The sequence below is a fragment of the Pocillopora damicornis genome, chromosome 2 (assembly GCF_964200805.1).
Source record: "Pocillopora damicornis chromosome 2, jaPocDami1.2, whole genome shotgun sequence".
NCBI classification, from domain to species: Eukaryota; Metazoa; Cnidaria; class Anthozoa; order Scleractinia; family Pocilloporidae; genus Pocillopora; species Pocillopora damicornis.
The window spans coordinates 2,816,645-2,830,980 of record NC_142671.1 but is presented as its reverse complement, the minus strand read 5'-3'; the positions used below and the strand labels follow the sequence as shown (position 1 = coordinate 2,830,980).

Genomic DNA, 14,336 nt, shown 5'->3' with positions numbered 1-14,336 from the left:
TGTACAAAAGGATACTCCAACTTAGTTAACACGAAGAAAACTACCAGGCTCATTTTACATTAACCTGTTCGTTACCTTTCTTCTTTGAGCTGCAAAATTGACTTGAAGGATAAATGACAGTCTTCCTCCTGCGTGAAGATATAATCGGAAATTTTTCTCTGGATATAGACGACGAAGCGCACAGTTCTCCCCAAGCTTCGCTTCTCAGGAGAAATCTTTTACGCGGGCAAGTATGCGAGCACAATTTTGGGCCAGATGATGCAACTGGTTATTACGTGAGGTGAGGCAGCAAGTAACGTTCGCTAGATTTTACGATCAATAGACTAGCTGAATCATGCCCAGATTTAAATCTACGGACGACGGAGAATACAAATTTCCAACTTTTCTGGGTTAAAAAAAGAGATTTTTAACGATTAAAAAGTCCTTGAGTGACATGAAAACAGACCGGATACAGGTGTTCAAGGATGTTTAATTCTTAAATGCATACATATGTGGGAACAAAACTATACAAATTACAGAGCCTTACTTTACTTACTTTACAGCTATTAGGGATGTGTACCATTATGTCACTTGCGTCTAAACTGTAAATTCATCTATTGAGAGACAAGCTTTCGAAAATGCTCTTCAGTGAGTCTGAAATTAAAATTGGGAGTCATGACATGTCTGGTTGTATTATTAGAGTAATCAGTTGAGTGTCGAAAGGAATCCGGGATTTGTTTGGTTTTCCTTTACTTCTTTACGCCTGTGATTGGTCTCGAAAACTCGCGCTATGCCTTAAAACTAATCAGACACAGCAAAACCAATCGTTACTTGGTCGCCTGTGTTTTCCCGCGCTTTTAGTAGTTTGCTGTTTCACTTTGGATCCTTATTGGCTAATGATGACACAAACCTTTGTTACGATTATATTTGCTTTTGTGTTTACATTGGTTTTGGTTTTTTAACAGTCATTTGACAGCAGGTTACAAAATTTACAAACCCTACAAATATCTTCTGTGTTGGCAAGACTTAAGCTTTACATTATGTATAATTGACATCTTGTGTGATCCAAAATGTCGACCACGATCATAAGGCTAGATTTCACATTATTGACTAATAAGGATTTTTATGTCTCGAAACTTGAAGCTAACGGACTATAGAAACAGATGAACCCCTGGAGTCGAATCTTAAAGGGTAAAAAGATTGACTTCAATTCTCATCATTATTGTTGAAAATGTAATTTGTTGACGTCAAAATCGTCCAGGACGCAGACAAAACGACAAAGTTCCATTCTACCAAGCCTTGCGAAACTATCCCTATAATACGCCGTTAATAACGTTATCAATTGAAACTTTCAAGTGATACGGGATCTCTTTGGTTTTGCTTCATACGAAAGTTGTGGTGGGTCTACCACGTTACTTTGTGAGTCGCATTATCCCCGCCTCGAGACGATTTATTTACATCTAAACTGAATTCTTCTTGGTTATTGATAAATCCGTTTGTTCAGGGGAGCACATAGCATTCCTTTGGTTGCGGTTTTAAGATAATCAGTGAAGAAAATTAGGTTAAAACTTTATAATTCTCATGCAAAATCTTCAGTCAGTAAACGAGACCCATCATTACTTGCAATACATAGCTCTTCACCAGAAGCGATAAACCAGGGACTATAGACGATAATTTAGCAAGTTTAACCACAACATTCAATTCCACAGAGTAATTTAAACATATCTCGGCGTCCATTCAATAGCCTTAATAACAAGTTTTTCAATTCATGAACTGCAGCAAGCGCCGGGCTGAGAATTTTCAGGTTCTTCTGATCCAATCCCAGGGTTAAATCCATCTTGGGTGGTGGGCATGGCATTCTAGAAAGCAAGAAGTGACAAAGGTAATTTTAGAAAGCTCAAAATGCAACTTCTTTGATAGATCGATAACAAAACAGGCTCCTATTAGCGCTGCAAGACACGCGTTTCTCTGCCCACACTTAGGACGACTTGAGACGAGTATAATCCATTATTAGTGGCAGACCCCTTGGAGACCTCTCTCCTTTCTCTCTTCAAAATGGAAGAAAAGAAACAAAGACAGAAAAAACAGGAAAGAAAGAAATATGCCCAATTATTTCTCAATAAGTTGAAATCGTTTTTTTAGCTCTGATCACACGGTACGAATTTCTCAATATCAAGTACAGCTCTAATCGAATTAAAGTTTCAGGCACAAACAGCTAAAAATCATAGTAATCATAAATTTGTAAAAAAAAAAAAGGATCACAGCTTGTTGGGGCACTTTTGATACCATTTTCACGCATATTCAAGGAACAAACGAAACTTTGGTTAGAAACGATCTATCAGAGAATCAATTGCTATTTCAAAATAAAAACGCCAATTCGAACGACCTTACGAAGCCATTTTGCCATACTGTCGTACACCTAAGTACATTCACTCATTCTGAGAAATGGGTACTGTCCTGCTGAGACAGTAAAATCAATCGGTCAGGTCTCGAAACCCGGCCTCTTGCCCCGGGGACCAGCGCACTGACCCTATGCGTCTCACACCATACGTAATTCATAAATTGTAATCACTACTAACCCGTCTTTCTCTTGATACTTTAATCTGTCTTGCTACAGCCATAAACGCCTAAAATGAAAACAACCGTCGACGTCCTTTCAGTTTAAAAACTAGCCTGGTCTAGGCGTTCAATTAGTAAAACGAAGCGTGATAGTAAAACGGCGCGATGGTGGCGGAGTAGTGAAAAAACGAAGGAGGATTGGGTCAGGTGACCCGTCCGAGATCTCCCTCGGTTTCATTCTGCTAATGATCAGGCGCCGTTAATTATTCCGCTCCATGTTTTCGAAAGGAGCGCCTTGAATAGGCTTCTCCAAAACTAAAACGAATAAAACTACGAGACAAATATTTAACCTCCATGCGCTAAATGCATTTGGAGGCTTTTCGTGTATCCTTTGAAGTTTCGTTTCCGTTGTCCTTCCATGAATTTCCGGTGTTGGCGAGTGGATCACGCCTTAGAAAGAGTTAGTTTGTTTGGAAGAGATCTTAAGGTAGCAACAGAGAAAAAAAATATTATAACAGAAAAAAGTTGCAATATGATTCAAAGGAACTAAACAGGGACGCAGGTAGATCTTACACTAACTTCTTGCCTGTTAGCCTTTGTGGACATAATCGTTTTCGGGTTGAAAGAGTGTTGTAACATCACTTTCATATCCAAAACTGAATAAAGTTTTTTTTTCCCCATACTTTTTTCCCACGGTTCCTCTGAAAATAGGAACCTAGAGGATGCTCACTTTGCCACTAATGGCGAGGGTATAAAAGGAAACGAAACGTTTCAAGAAAATAAATAAGTATATTCTCAAATTTATTCTCACCTCTGTAACACCTTGCCCTGTCCGTGCGCTGGTTTCAAAAAATTCTAGTTCATGGCCTTCAGTCTCCTGAAAAAAACAATTTTCATCCCTTTAATTTGACTTACAAAATGTATAAACTAAAAATACCATAGGTAAAACTACTCATCAGGGGATAGCCAGTGGCTGTGTAGATCTCATGCAGTAACTTCCTCTGATTATTAGTTCAACCTAGAATTGTCCCATCTTTTTATCTGGTTATTACGTTTTTATTATTTCAGGATTCAACAAAAATTTGCTTTTGCATCACAGCAGTCTGGACCACAGGAAGACTGGTTATCTGTTTCATGAACAAAAATTATTTTAATAATTTTAAAACACTCAAATGACAACAAACTCCTCTCTTGACTCTGATGATGACTTTCTTTCAGGTTGTTGAAAAGTCTGACCCAGGAAATGGCACCAAAATCCAAGAAAGCCAACTTTTTCTCATATAAACACCTGGGCTGGGCTCACCTGCCCCAGATGAGACAGTCAAATATAAAACTTGCCTAACTGTAACAATAGAGAATGGTGGAGGGAGTCAGAGCTGCCACAACTCACAACTCCATATAAGTGCTCTGTAAAGTTGTCTAAGTAAGACAACTAAGTAAGGCCTAAGTTTCATTGTTCATCTTACTGATTTTCCCCTGCTGGTCTCTATGACTCTTTCATCTTCAGCATCCAGTTTGTTACCCACTAGAACTTTGCAGACATCTGGTGAAGCATTCTTAACAGAAATACATAAAAAAATGTGATCAGGTATTCATTGTTATGCAAAACATTTTTATTGGTATATCATTTGTTGTTATAAATTCATCATACAGATAAAAGTAGAAATGAGTTTTGTATGAATAAAGTGGATCTTGAAAGAAGATGTTCTGTGAATGTCACACTGGCATACGTTGAGGAAGAAAATCTGAGTTTTCCCAACAAGGGTCAAAGCTATAACCTTCTCATAAGTACTTCGAATGCTCTACCACAGAGCTATAGGAAAATTGTGCCAAGCTAAGCTTTTAACAAGGTCCATGGTGACAAACTTCCTGCATAGGGCTATGATAGGAATGTTCAATAAGTTACACTTATGTGCAATGATCATGGTGAATTTTAAGCCCTGTGGATCTTCTAAGGCAGTTCCAAGAACCTGAGAAAGTTGCCCTAGGATCTTTATTGCTAGTAACTAGGATTTACAGTACTTGGTTTAAATTTCAGTTGATTTTAAGAAATATTTTGAATGCAAATCTAACAATTGTTGAAGTACACATATGTTTGACTACCTTACAAAAGGACCAACAGGCCATAATAGAGAGTAACATCTATGGTATTTGTTAAGGGCCATGTGCCAAGGTTTGGAAAGGGGTGAAAAGTATTAATTGGCAGACACTGATAGCATAAGGACAAAGAATCCTGGGTGTTGTGGAGAGGCACTCTATATAGAGAGGTCACCATCAATGGAAATTTGATGTCTAAATGTTTTGACTGATAAACAAAAAAAAAAAGGCACTAAGAGAAGGTGCAGAAAAATTTTACTTACATCTTGAATGTTCTGTAACCACTGTGATATGTGTTTAAATGAGTCCTCAGTAGTTATATCATAAACTAAAATAATTCCCTGAAATTGAAAAGGCATGATCATATTGAATGTATGATTTTTTTTTACTACAGGAAAGGATTTGTATCTATCTATCAAAATGTAGAGGCCTCAAATATAATCAGAAAGCAGATCATTCTTCAGGCTCTAACCAGATTTCCATGGCTGAATTTTGATGGCAAACACCATATTTATTTCATGGATAATAAATGTATATGAAAAAATTATGTGCTTCTAATTGGCTGAAAATGAATGCATTCTCATCATTTAACACCAGTATAAAGTTGTAACACGAATGCAAATTACAAATAGCATGCCCCCATATTCAAAAATTTGTTTGTCTTGACTTCCTGCGATGTTTTTTCATGAAAATTATTCACCAATTTTGTTGTCTTCAAAACATTTACCAGTGCTTATTAACACCAAGTACACTTGAAATTATGTTATTACATATGCTTAGAAGTATTACAAAAAATTTTAATTAGTACCATTGCTCCCCTGTAATATGCACTAGTAAGTGTTCTGAATCTCTCCTGACCAGCTGTGTCCCTTTATCAGCAAAAACAAAAAAGGAACTAAAGCAAATTTTGAGACAAAACACCTGATAACATTGGAAAAAATAAACTTTCAAAGAACACATAGAGGGTACCCTCTGTCACCCTTTGACACTGATTTAGTGAATGATAAATTAATACAGTATATGCATATCTGGACAGCTCATAACAAAAAATATTGTCACTGACAGTAGCCAGAAATTAAAAGCATGCAATACAGTTTCAGGGAAATTTCCAGCTTGACTGTTTACCCTGAAAATCAAAATAAGTAAAGGGTACTTCTGCATGGGCCAAGGTAATGGTCATTAGCCTCACAAAACAATACATACAATGTTATAAAGGCTTCATGAAGATAAATAAACAGATGATAGATTATTGCCCAATCTTTAATTATTAACATTTGTAAAGATTAGCTTATTTGCTTTGTCATAAAGCATAGATTTGAATGAAAATTTTATATCTTATGCCATCATTTTGTGTGTTTTTTTTTAATTATAGTTTGTCTCTTTATGTACTTGTTGGTTCAGGAAATTTACCAGTAAAAGCTAAAAAAAGTGGAAATGTAAAAATCATGAATCCTTGTTCTTTATGAACTGTTTGTGTGTTTCTAAAATTTGCCTATATTTCAGATAAATTATAAATATTTGTAAAACCCAAGCTCTTTCAGGGAAAATTTAATTGTACAAGTAGATAAGATAGCAGTTTTAAAAAGAGATTCCAAAGTTTTCTTGAACATACCATATTTGAAGTCGTATTCTTGTACCATCTAAATCAACAACTCGGCTTCTACAGTCGATACCTGTAGCGAAGAAGAAAAAAATTAACGTTCATAATTTTTTACAAGAAGTTCAGTTATATTGTTTGCATTCTCAGTCTTAAAAATTAATCATATTATTTTGTTTGTGGCATGTTATGTAAATGATGATGATTAAGGGGCTCGATTTTCCAAGAAAAAAAAGGTAGTCGCTATGAAAGTGGAATCTAGTTTCGGAAGACTGTCATATATCAAAATAATTTCATCAATCAAACAGTAGCAAACAAGACCATACTTGTGTCCAATACGAACTTAAACTGCTTAGTTGAGACGTTTAACAAAATTATGCTCCGATAAGTTTACATCATTCAATGAGTAAAGAATAGCAGCGCTCAAGAAAAGTAGTTAATTTTGACCCAATTAAACTCATCGTGTTGGAGCTTCAACCCCAAGTAATATTAACCATCTTGTAAGCTGATGCAAACCAGCTACTACAATATACCATTTCCCTAAAATAATGATGTATTTTATATTGATTAGGGGCTTAGAACGCCAATATTACACTAAGTAAATTATTTGGAGTGTGTTTAAGTACACTTGAGCTGCAGAGTGGAAATCATAGCCTTAAAAATTAAGCATGTAAAGGTTTACGCAACAAAAACTGCGAAACAGCACGATCGATTGCGGAAAATGAAGTAAGACCTGTATAAACAACGTACCGATTGTTGAGATATAGGAATCAGAAAATACATCCTCAATAAATCTAAAGATCAGGCAGGTTTTACCAACACCGCTGTCTCCCAGGATAAGAATTTTGTAAGTTGCTTCATAATCTTTCTCACCCATAACGTTGTTTATATATTTAAGAGAGTTTACGTGGAATCGATAACGGAAGTGTCTGGTACGAAGGAAACCGGAATGACGAAGCGAAGAGCCTGGGAACTCGCGCTAGGTTTTCACGCTTCTGTATATGGCCTGGCTACTCATTGCGTGTCTATTACGTCTGCGCAGTCGGGGTCTCTTTGCCACGCCTGCCCAGTTCAACAGTCGGAAAGTCGGAAGAGATCAGCAGTTAGCTTCATCGTTGTACTGGAATGGCTAAGACGTATGATTTTCTCTTTAAGTTATTACTGATTGGAGATTCAGGTGTTGGAAAGACGTGTGTGCTGTTCCGATTTTCTGAGGATGCCTTCAATTCAACGTTTATATCCACCATAGGTGGGTGAACATAATTCGTAAAACCTTGCAACACTGAGTGGCGATTGCTGTGGAATTTTATTGGATTCTCCCTTACAGGCCTCCTGAATACAACGAATTTAAGAGTGTTTTTGTGTGGTTTCAGGCATCGACTTTAAAATAAGGACAATAGAATTAGATGGCAAGAAGATAAAGCTTCAGATATGGTGAGTGATTATTCTGCAAGGGCAAGTAAATTATTTGATCCTCGTCACTCCGTTGCGTCCTTTACTTCGCAGAAATTCCAAGGCAGAATTGAAGCCATTGTTCATTTCCTTATCGATTTTTCATGCTAGCTACACCATGGTTTTTAATTACGTGAAACGGTAAACCGGTATTTAGTAACTGGGCATCATTTTTGAATACCGAGACCAATTTGCAATACCGATTTTGGACTTACTTCAAATCATTATTTCACACATCGATTCTACGGTCCCTTCATATTCGCCTAGTAATTAATGTAAATTCAGTCTGTTGTCAACTATTGATTAGAAAGATGTGCAAAATTGGTTTGTTGCAGATTAATCTCGTTCGCTAACACACATTGCATAGAGTTCAAAGACTTCTTCAGAAGTGGGAGAGGCAGTCATGAATTTTCAGTTTTTTTCTTTTGATCTGTGAATGTTGCTAGAAAATTTAAAAAAATTTAAATTAAGTTGAACTCAACGGAGTCTTTTCCACTTTGTTTTAAATAAATCATGATCAGACTTCCATCGATTTTGATCTGCATTTTTGTCGTGGCAACACTCCATTAGTCACAATTTATTTTTGTCCCCTGGTGTAAGAAGCATGTGATAGTAATATAACTGCCAGACAAGCATGTGGCAAAACATACATGCATGTATAAATTTTTTTGGTCCAAGGAAATTTATAAAAACTTGTATTTATGACCTCTCTTGCATGTATCTAGACTATGTGATTCAAATATAAAGTAGGAGCTCTCTTAACCCTTTACACCCTAACGTCAGAATTCATATTCTCCAGAGCTGTTCTCTATACTTTCCTTAAGGTGCAGACAAGGAGAATTTGTGTAACCATCAAATACTTTTTATTTGGTGATTATTTCCTTTTTTTTCCTGTGACCCTGATGTATGATTCAGGGGCAATATTCTGAGGAGTTACTCCTTGGGGTCAAAAACTTAATGCATATTCCCTCAAAGGAGCGGCTTGATGTGCTACCATTTTCTTCAAAACCCTTAAAATTCTCCATTTACTTTCTGGTAAGGGGGCTGCCAAAAATTTCAGGGGCTGTTGTAAGATAGTCCTTTGTTTTTGTTTGTGTGTGTGTGTTATTAAGCTCCAATAATCAAGTATGGTAAAGGAAATTTTGTTAGTCTCTAAATCTTAGGTTAATCCGTGAACTGCTACAATGGTTTATATTATTGATCGCAATGCAATATTTCTGTGTTTGTTTTGTCACCAAACACATCTAATAATAATTGGGGATACCATGGAGGAGGTTAAGCTTGAATAGAGGCCATCTGTTGCTTGGAGCACTGAAGTCTGTGATGGACACTCTCCGTATTTTGTTGCAATGTTTGTTTAGGAAACTAAGGATACTTGAAATTTTGCAAATGTCTCTAGAATATTCTAGAGATTAGTGATAAAATGAAAAGTTTGGTGTTTTATTGATATAAATAATTCAAATCCTTTAATATGTATAATACATTTTGAAAAACAGTAGCAATGGAAAGGGAAACTCATACAGTAAGAAAGCAAAACTATTGATTAGAAGTGCATCCTTAAGCATGTTGTGGAAAGTATCCCAAGATCTACATTGTACTTTTGCCTTAAAAAACACAGTTTTGAAATCTGACTTCTTGAAGCACAAGAATTGTTATTTAATATCAATTACCTTTTTGAAAATGTGATGGTCTTTGAACTGTCTATTGTTTTAAGGTCTGCTCATCGGCTTGACAAAATTATTTCCTTTGAGGCATTATTATTATTGATTATTTTGGTGCATATTTCCTTTACTTTCAGGGACACCGCTGGACAGGAAAGGTTCCGAACTATCACCACTGCATACTATCGCGGTGCTATGGTAAGAGGAATGGTCACCTTCCCTTGTATCAGTTATTCTATGAACACTAGTTCAAATCTTTCTTCATTTACTTATCAATTTTTAGGGAATCATGCTTGTTTATGATATTACCAATGACAAATCTTTTGAGAATATCAAGAACTGGATCAGAAATATTGAAGAGGTTAGTTTGTTTTGCTATTTGTATCATAATGTATTTTTGAATTAACTGTAGCTGTTTTAGTTTTATTGTAGAATTTGCTTTATTGTTTGTGCCCCTTGCAATATTTTAAATGGGTGCGAACCAAGTCTGTGGATTGATTTTTCAGCATGCATCTTCTGATGTTGAAAAAATGGTTCTGGGAAACAAATGTGATATGGAGGATAGAAGATTAGTCTCTAAAGAAAGAGGAACCCAGGTAAACATGTTTGTACAGTGTTCTAAGTACAAGGAAATTTGGTAATATTAACTGAGTTTATTGGCTGATGTTTTGAACATCAGTCCTATGCCAGAGCAAATAATGAAGGGCTAACGCTGGAAATATCAGCTTATAAACTTCTTATGGTGGCTAATTTATGTTATCAACTGATTTGATAATACTAAATTACCCTGTTATACTCTGTCACTGATGTAGCACCACAGTTGCTTTAGAAACTTACCCCCTTGGTTCTCAATACAAGTCAGGTCAAGTTAAACACAGGTTACTGCTGGCAGCCAGTAGCAAGTTTTCAACAGGAATATTTGGGATAATTTCCTTAAAGTGACCACTCTGAAAGTTACAGTGTACTTTACTAGAGCCTGGTCCATTGTACTAAATTAAATTTATGTAGTTCCCTTTCCTGCTTCCTAGTGTAGATGATTTTTGGACACAGTTTATATGTAGCTACACATTTTTTCTAGGCTCTGTTCAATTTTATTTTGTTCTCTCATTTTTAGTTGGCCACAGAATATGGAATAAAATTCATGGAGACAAGTGCAAAAGCTAGTATCAATGTAGAAGAGGTATGTCAATGTAATTGTATTTTCTACAAAGGGCAAATTTACATTCTAAAAACATAATTGTCTGCTCTGCACACCACAGAGGACCTCTAAAAAGTTAAAGACTGTTTCCAAGTCCTCACAGTAACTATCTTAACCACCAAAAAGTTCTTACAGAAATCAACCACTTACAAAATTATAAAATTTCAAACTGTAAACTATCCATTTGAAAATTTTCTTCAATGCCCTTAACTTTCCACTTTTGATAAAGGTTTGACAATGAAAATGTTAGCTTTAGAAACTCTTTACAGTGGCCAATTTACATAATCAACTCTGTGGCAGATCAAATGTAATTATTTTGTAATCTCTAAGTAATCAAATTTAGAAGATGCTAGTTATTCTCTGAGCAGTATTTGTATTACAATCGTTGCTAACAATGATATTAACTGCTTTTATTTCTGTAGGCCTTTTTTACGCTTGCAAGAGATATAAAACTAAAAATGGACAAAAAACTTGTAAGTTTTTTTTACACAATCAGTAGAATTTAGGTGTCAGTGAATTACCTTGACCTTATAACTAGTTGTGTTTTTAATTTAATATATTTCAAACTTTTATTTTGCACTGCAATGGCAACCATAAGTGTGATTGTTGTTTTGTTTTGGTTTGTAGGAGCAAACAAGTCCACAAGCAACATCAACAATTAGCGTTACACAACAAAATAAACAATCCAAAGGAATCTTCCGTTGTACATTATTGTAGGATGTTGTAAAGTTCTGCAAGCAAGAATTTGCTCTATCATAGTTAATATGACAGTAACTGTGTCCAAAATATGTGTATTTGAAATGATGGGTCAGGTAAAAAAATGATGAAACTGTGTGAGAAAGAGATCACATTATTTTCTTATAGTAGAAGTTTTTTTAGGAATTTAACCAGCTTTGGTCTTGTTCTTGCTCAGAGCCACAACTGAACTGCTAAGTGCATATCAAAATTAATGTCTGCATTCTGAGGTATGGATTTTATGGGATGACCCTTGTGTCTCTCTTGAGATGTATCTTTCCACTTGCAGCACAACTTTTGTTCTGTGTTGTAAAACTTTTTGATGTTAGTGGCAATATGTTACATTATGTATCTGGTATCAATCCTTACATTTAGTTGACCAGAGCAGGCCTTAAACACTGGAAAATAACTGCCAAATTTTTCTCTATGTTGACTCATGTTTTCAGTTCTGAATTGCGCATCTGAACTCCAGGATTTTAATGTACAAGGTTTTTACATAAGAAACAAGAGAGGCAAAAGGACCTGTTATTTTTGAAACACATGGATAAAACACAAGGAAACTGCTCATGACTGTGTATGACAGCAGTTGTCTTTGAAACATTTTACAAATGGACATGAATTACATGTGGATGAAATTTCATCTTTTCTGGATTGTGCATTTTTATTATAATATCCGTGGGTTTGATGACCAGTTTTACCTCTTTCACTCCCAAGAACTCATTATTGTCTGCCATAAAGCTCCTATAATGTTAATTTGGAGAATTTGGTATTGGATCAACTCAAAATCTTATTGATATTTTTCTTTATTCTCATTACTTGTCTGCATGACATTGTTTGGATATTGTAAGGAGAAGTTCAATCTTGATCACTCATCAGAGTTAAGGGTTAATGCTCAGTACAAAGTCGAAATGGAATTGTACCATAGAAGTAAAAGAGGGTCAAAATAATCTGCTCAAAATTGAAAAAATGGAAAATGTTGGAATATCAGGTTCTTGTAATGATTTTTAAGGACAATTTATTTCCATTCTTGTGCTACAAATATTAACAATAGTATACTGCAGCTTAAGGTTTCTTGATATGTTTTGGTTCAGCTTGTATAAGTTACCTCATGGTGTCAGAATAGTAAAAATAAACCAAAGATACAAGCCAGCTTAAGATAATTTGTTACTTATTAGTGGGATGTCACTTAGAAAAAGACAAGTAAATAAAGCTAACCAGTAATGCCTGTTTTTTGAATACCATACTGTGGTACTTGAGAAAGTGTTCTCTATTTTGTTTAAAAATATGTAAATGTTAAGGTTACAAGTTATTTGAGGAACTGGCATTGATTACATAGCCAATAGAGTTTACATGTATTGTTGAAAATAGTCTCTCTATTATCAATCAGTAACCACCCAAACACTAATGGCTTCTTTGCATCCCATCTTTTTTCTTGAACTTATGAAAGATGTGTTTTCCTCCTCACAGTAAGCAAAACATATCCTTGACCTGGTTGGTTTTTTAGTCAAAATGGTTTGTTGAAGTCAGCATATTAGGGGATAAGCTCATCTGACAGGTCTCTTGGACAGTTTATACCAACAGCCATAATTTCTATTTAAACAAGTGAAGTCACTGGCTTTGGTAGTAGGTGCTTAATGTAGTAGGAAGTGTTAAAGTGATTTAAGCTGACACATCAGCTAGAGGTTGTGTGTATAAGTCTTGTGTTTGCTCTCTTGTGGTATGTTGCTTGCACTCTTGTCTAGCACCTACTACACAAGCTACACTTTTCTCCATTTTAAATAAGGTCAAAACTGGGGCAAGTTAAAGGAAACACATTTAATCATGAGCTACATTTAGTATGTCATCATTTAGTTTGATAGTGGAGCTTATAAATGAGAATTAAGTGAAATTGAAATACATGCTTGTTAAGAAGCCTTTCTTTCCTCTCTTTTTTTCCTTAATTAATAATTTTGAAGTATTTAAACAAGTGTTTTGAAAGAACATCTTAGTTAGGATGTTGGTAGTTCAGGCTAAGAAGGAGTGTAAGAGCCTTGTCATCTTGTATTCAAAAGTGACCCTTACAGCTGAATTTGGCATCTCATTCTCAAAAAAATCATGAAGAAGAGAACATCGGTACTTCTGGTTAAGGCTAAAAAAAAGTTAACTTATTTCAAATCCCTTTTTTTCTCAAGCATTAATGACGGTGTAACTGGGATTTCTTAGATCTACATTTATACTTTTTAACTGTCCTTACTAATTTACATTTGTGAAGAAAGTGATGATAGCATTAGACTTCACTTCAGTACATCCACTCTTTAGCCATAGAATTTTCTTCAATATGATCTAATTTTACGATAACTAAATTGCTCTCCTTTATAGATATTAATTAGAGATCAAGAAACAGTTTGTTTATTTTCAAATGTAATTGTATCACTTATCAATGCCAAATTAAAGTTTGAAGATCAATAAACAAGAAACCAAAAACAGTATTAAGGTGTGACAACCAAATATCTCTTTCTGCACCAAAGGCAGGAAAAGATCATGGCGAATTGTCTTAGCATCACGTTATATTTAAGTTTCTTTTTTTAAATATTTTTTTGTCCCCCCTTTCATAATTCCTGAAAGATAAAAACAACAATACATTTTTTGAAATTTAGATTGTGGTCCCCTGATTAAACGAAATATTTTGTTTTTGTTTTCACAGAGTGAGATTAAACCCTCTTTTTTTATTGGTCATTTAGAGAAAATGACAAGGATGCTCTACAATCATGCCCCTCTTGCCCCCGAAATAGCAAAGGTCTGCCTATCATTTGACTGTTTTATGGAGTGTAACACCTCTGAAGGATTTCTGATTTCTCTTTTTTTAGTAACCAACAGCGAAGAATGTATCGAGCTAAAGCATACCCCTGAAAAAGAACACCGGCTACACCTTTTTCCCTCTCTCTTCACCCCTTGAAAATTGATGGAGAGGAAAAAGCCCTAATAGGAGTTTTATAACAACATTACAGAGTATAATTGTTATTTTTTTGTCGTCTGGTTTCGGTTATTATGTATCATTTTCATTTTTGATTACTTACGT

The 14,336-nt window shown here is 35.2% G+C and overlaps 2 protein-coding genes across 2 annotated transcripts; one reads left to right on the top strand and one right to left on the bottom strand.

Moving 5' to 3' along the window:
* Positions 1-449: 449 nt before the first annotated feature.
* Positions 450-7,202, bottom strand: LOC113668101 (ras-related protein Rab-13). Its single transcript, XM_027183977.2, has 8 exons — positions 6,983-7,202; positions 6,248-6,308; positions 5,444-5,504; positions 4,899-4,976; positions 4,005-4,094; positions 3,350-3,415; positions 2,559-2,606; positions 450-1,838 (listed from the first exon to the last, which is right to left on the bottom strand). The coding sequence occupies exons 1-8, from the start codon at positions 7,107-7,109 to the stop codon at positions 1,746-1,748; spliced, it is 624 nt and encodes a 207-aa protein (XP_027039778.1). The 5' UTR covers positions 7,110-7,202; the 3' UTR covers positions 450-1,745.
* Positions 7,203-7,215: 13 nt separating this feature from the next.
* On the top strand, positions 7,216-13,741 carry LOC113668099 (ras-related protein Rab-8A). The gene is made up of 8 exons (XM_027183975.2): positions 7,216-7,481; positions 7,606-7,666; positions 9,483-9,543; positions 9,629-9,706; positions 9,852-9,941; positions 10,460-10,525; positions 10,966-11,016; positions 11,171-13,741. The coding sequence occupies exons 1-8, from the start codon at positions 7,358-7,360 to the stop codon at positions 11,258-11,260; spliced, it is 621 nt and encodes a 206-aa protein (XP_027039776.1). The 5' UTR covers positions 7,216-7,357; the 3' UTR covers positions 11,261-13,741.
* Positions 13,742-14,336: the final 595 nt, after the last annotated feature.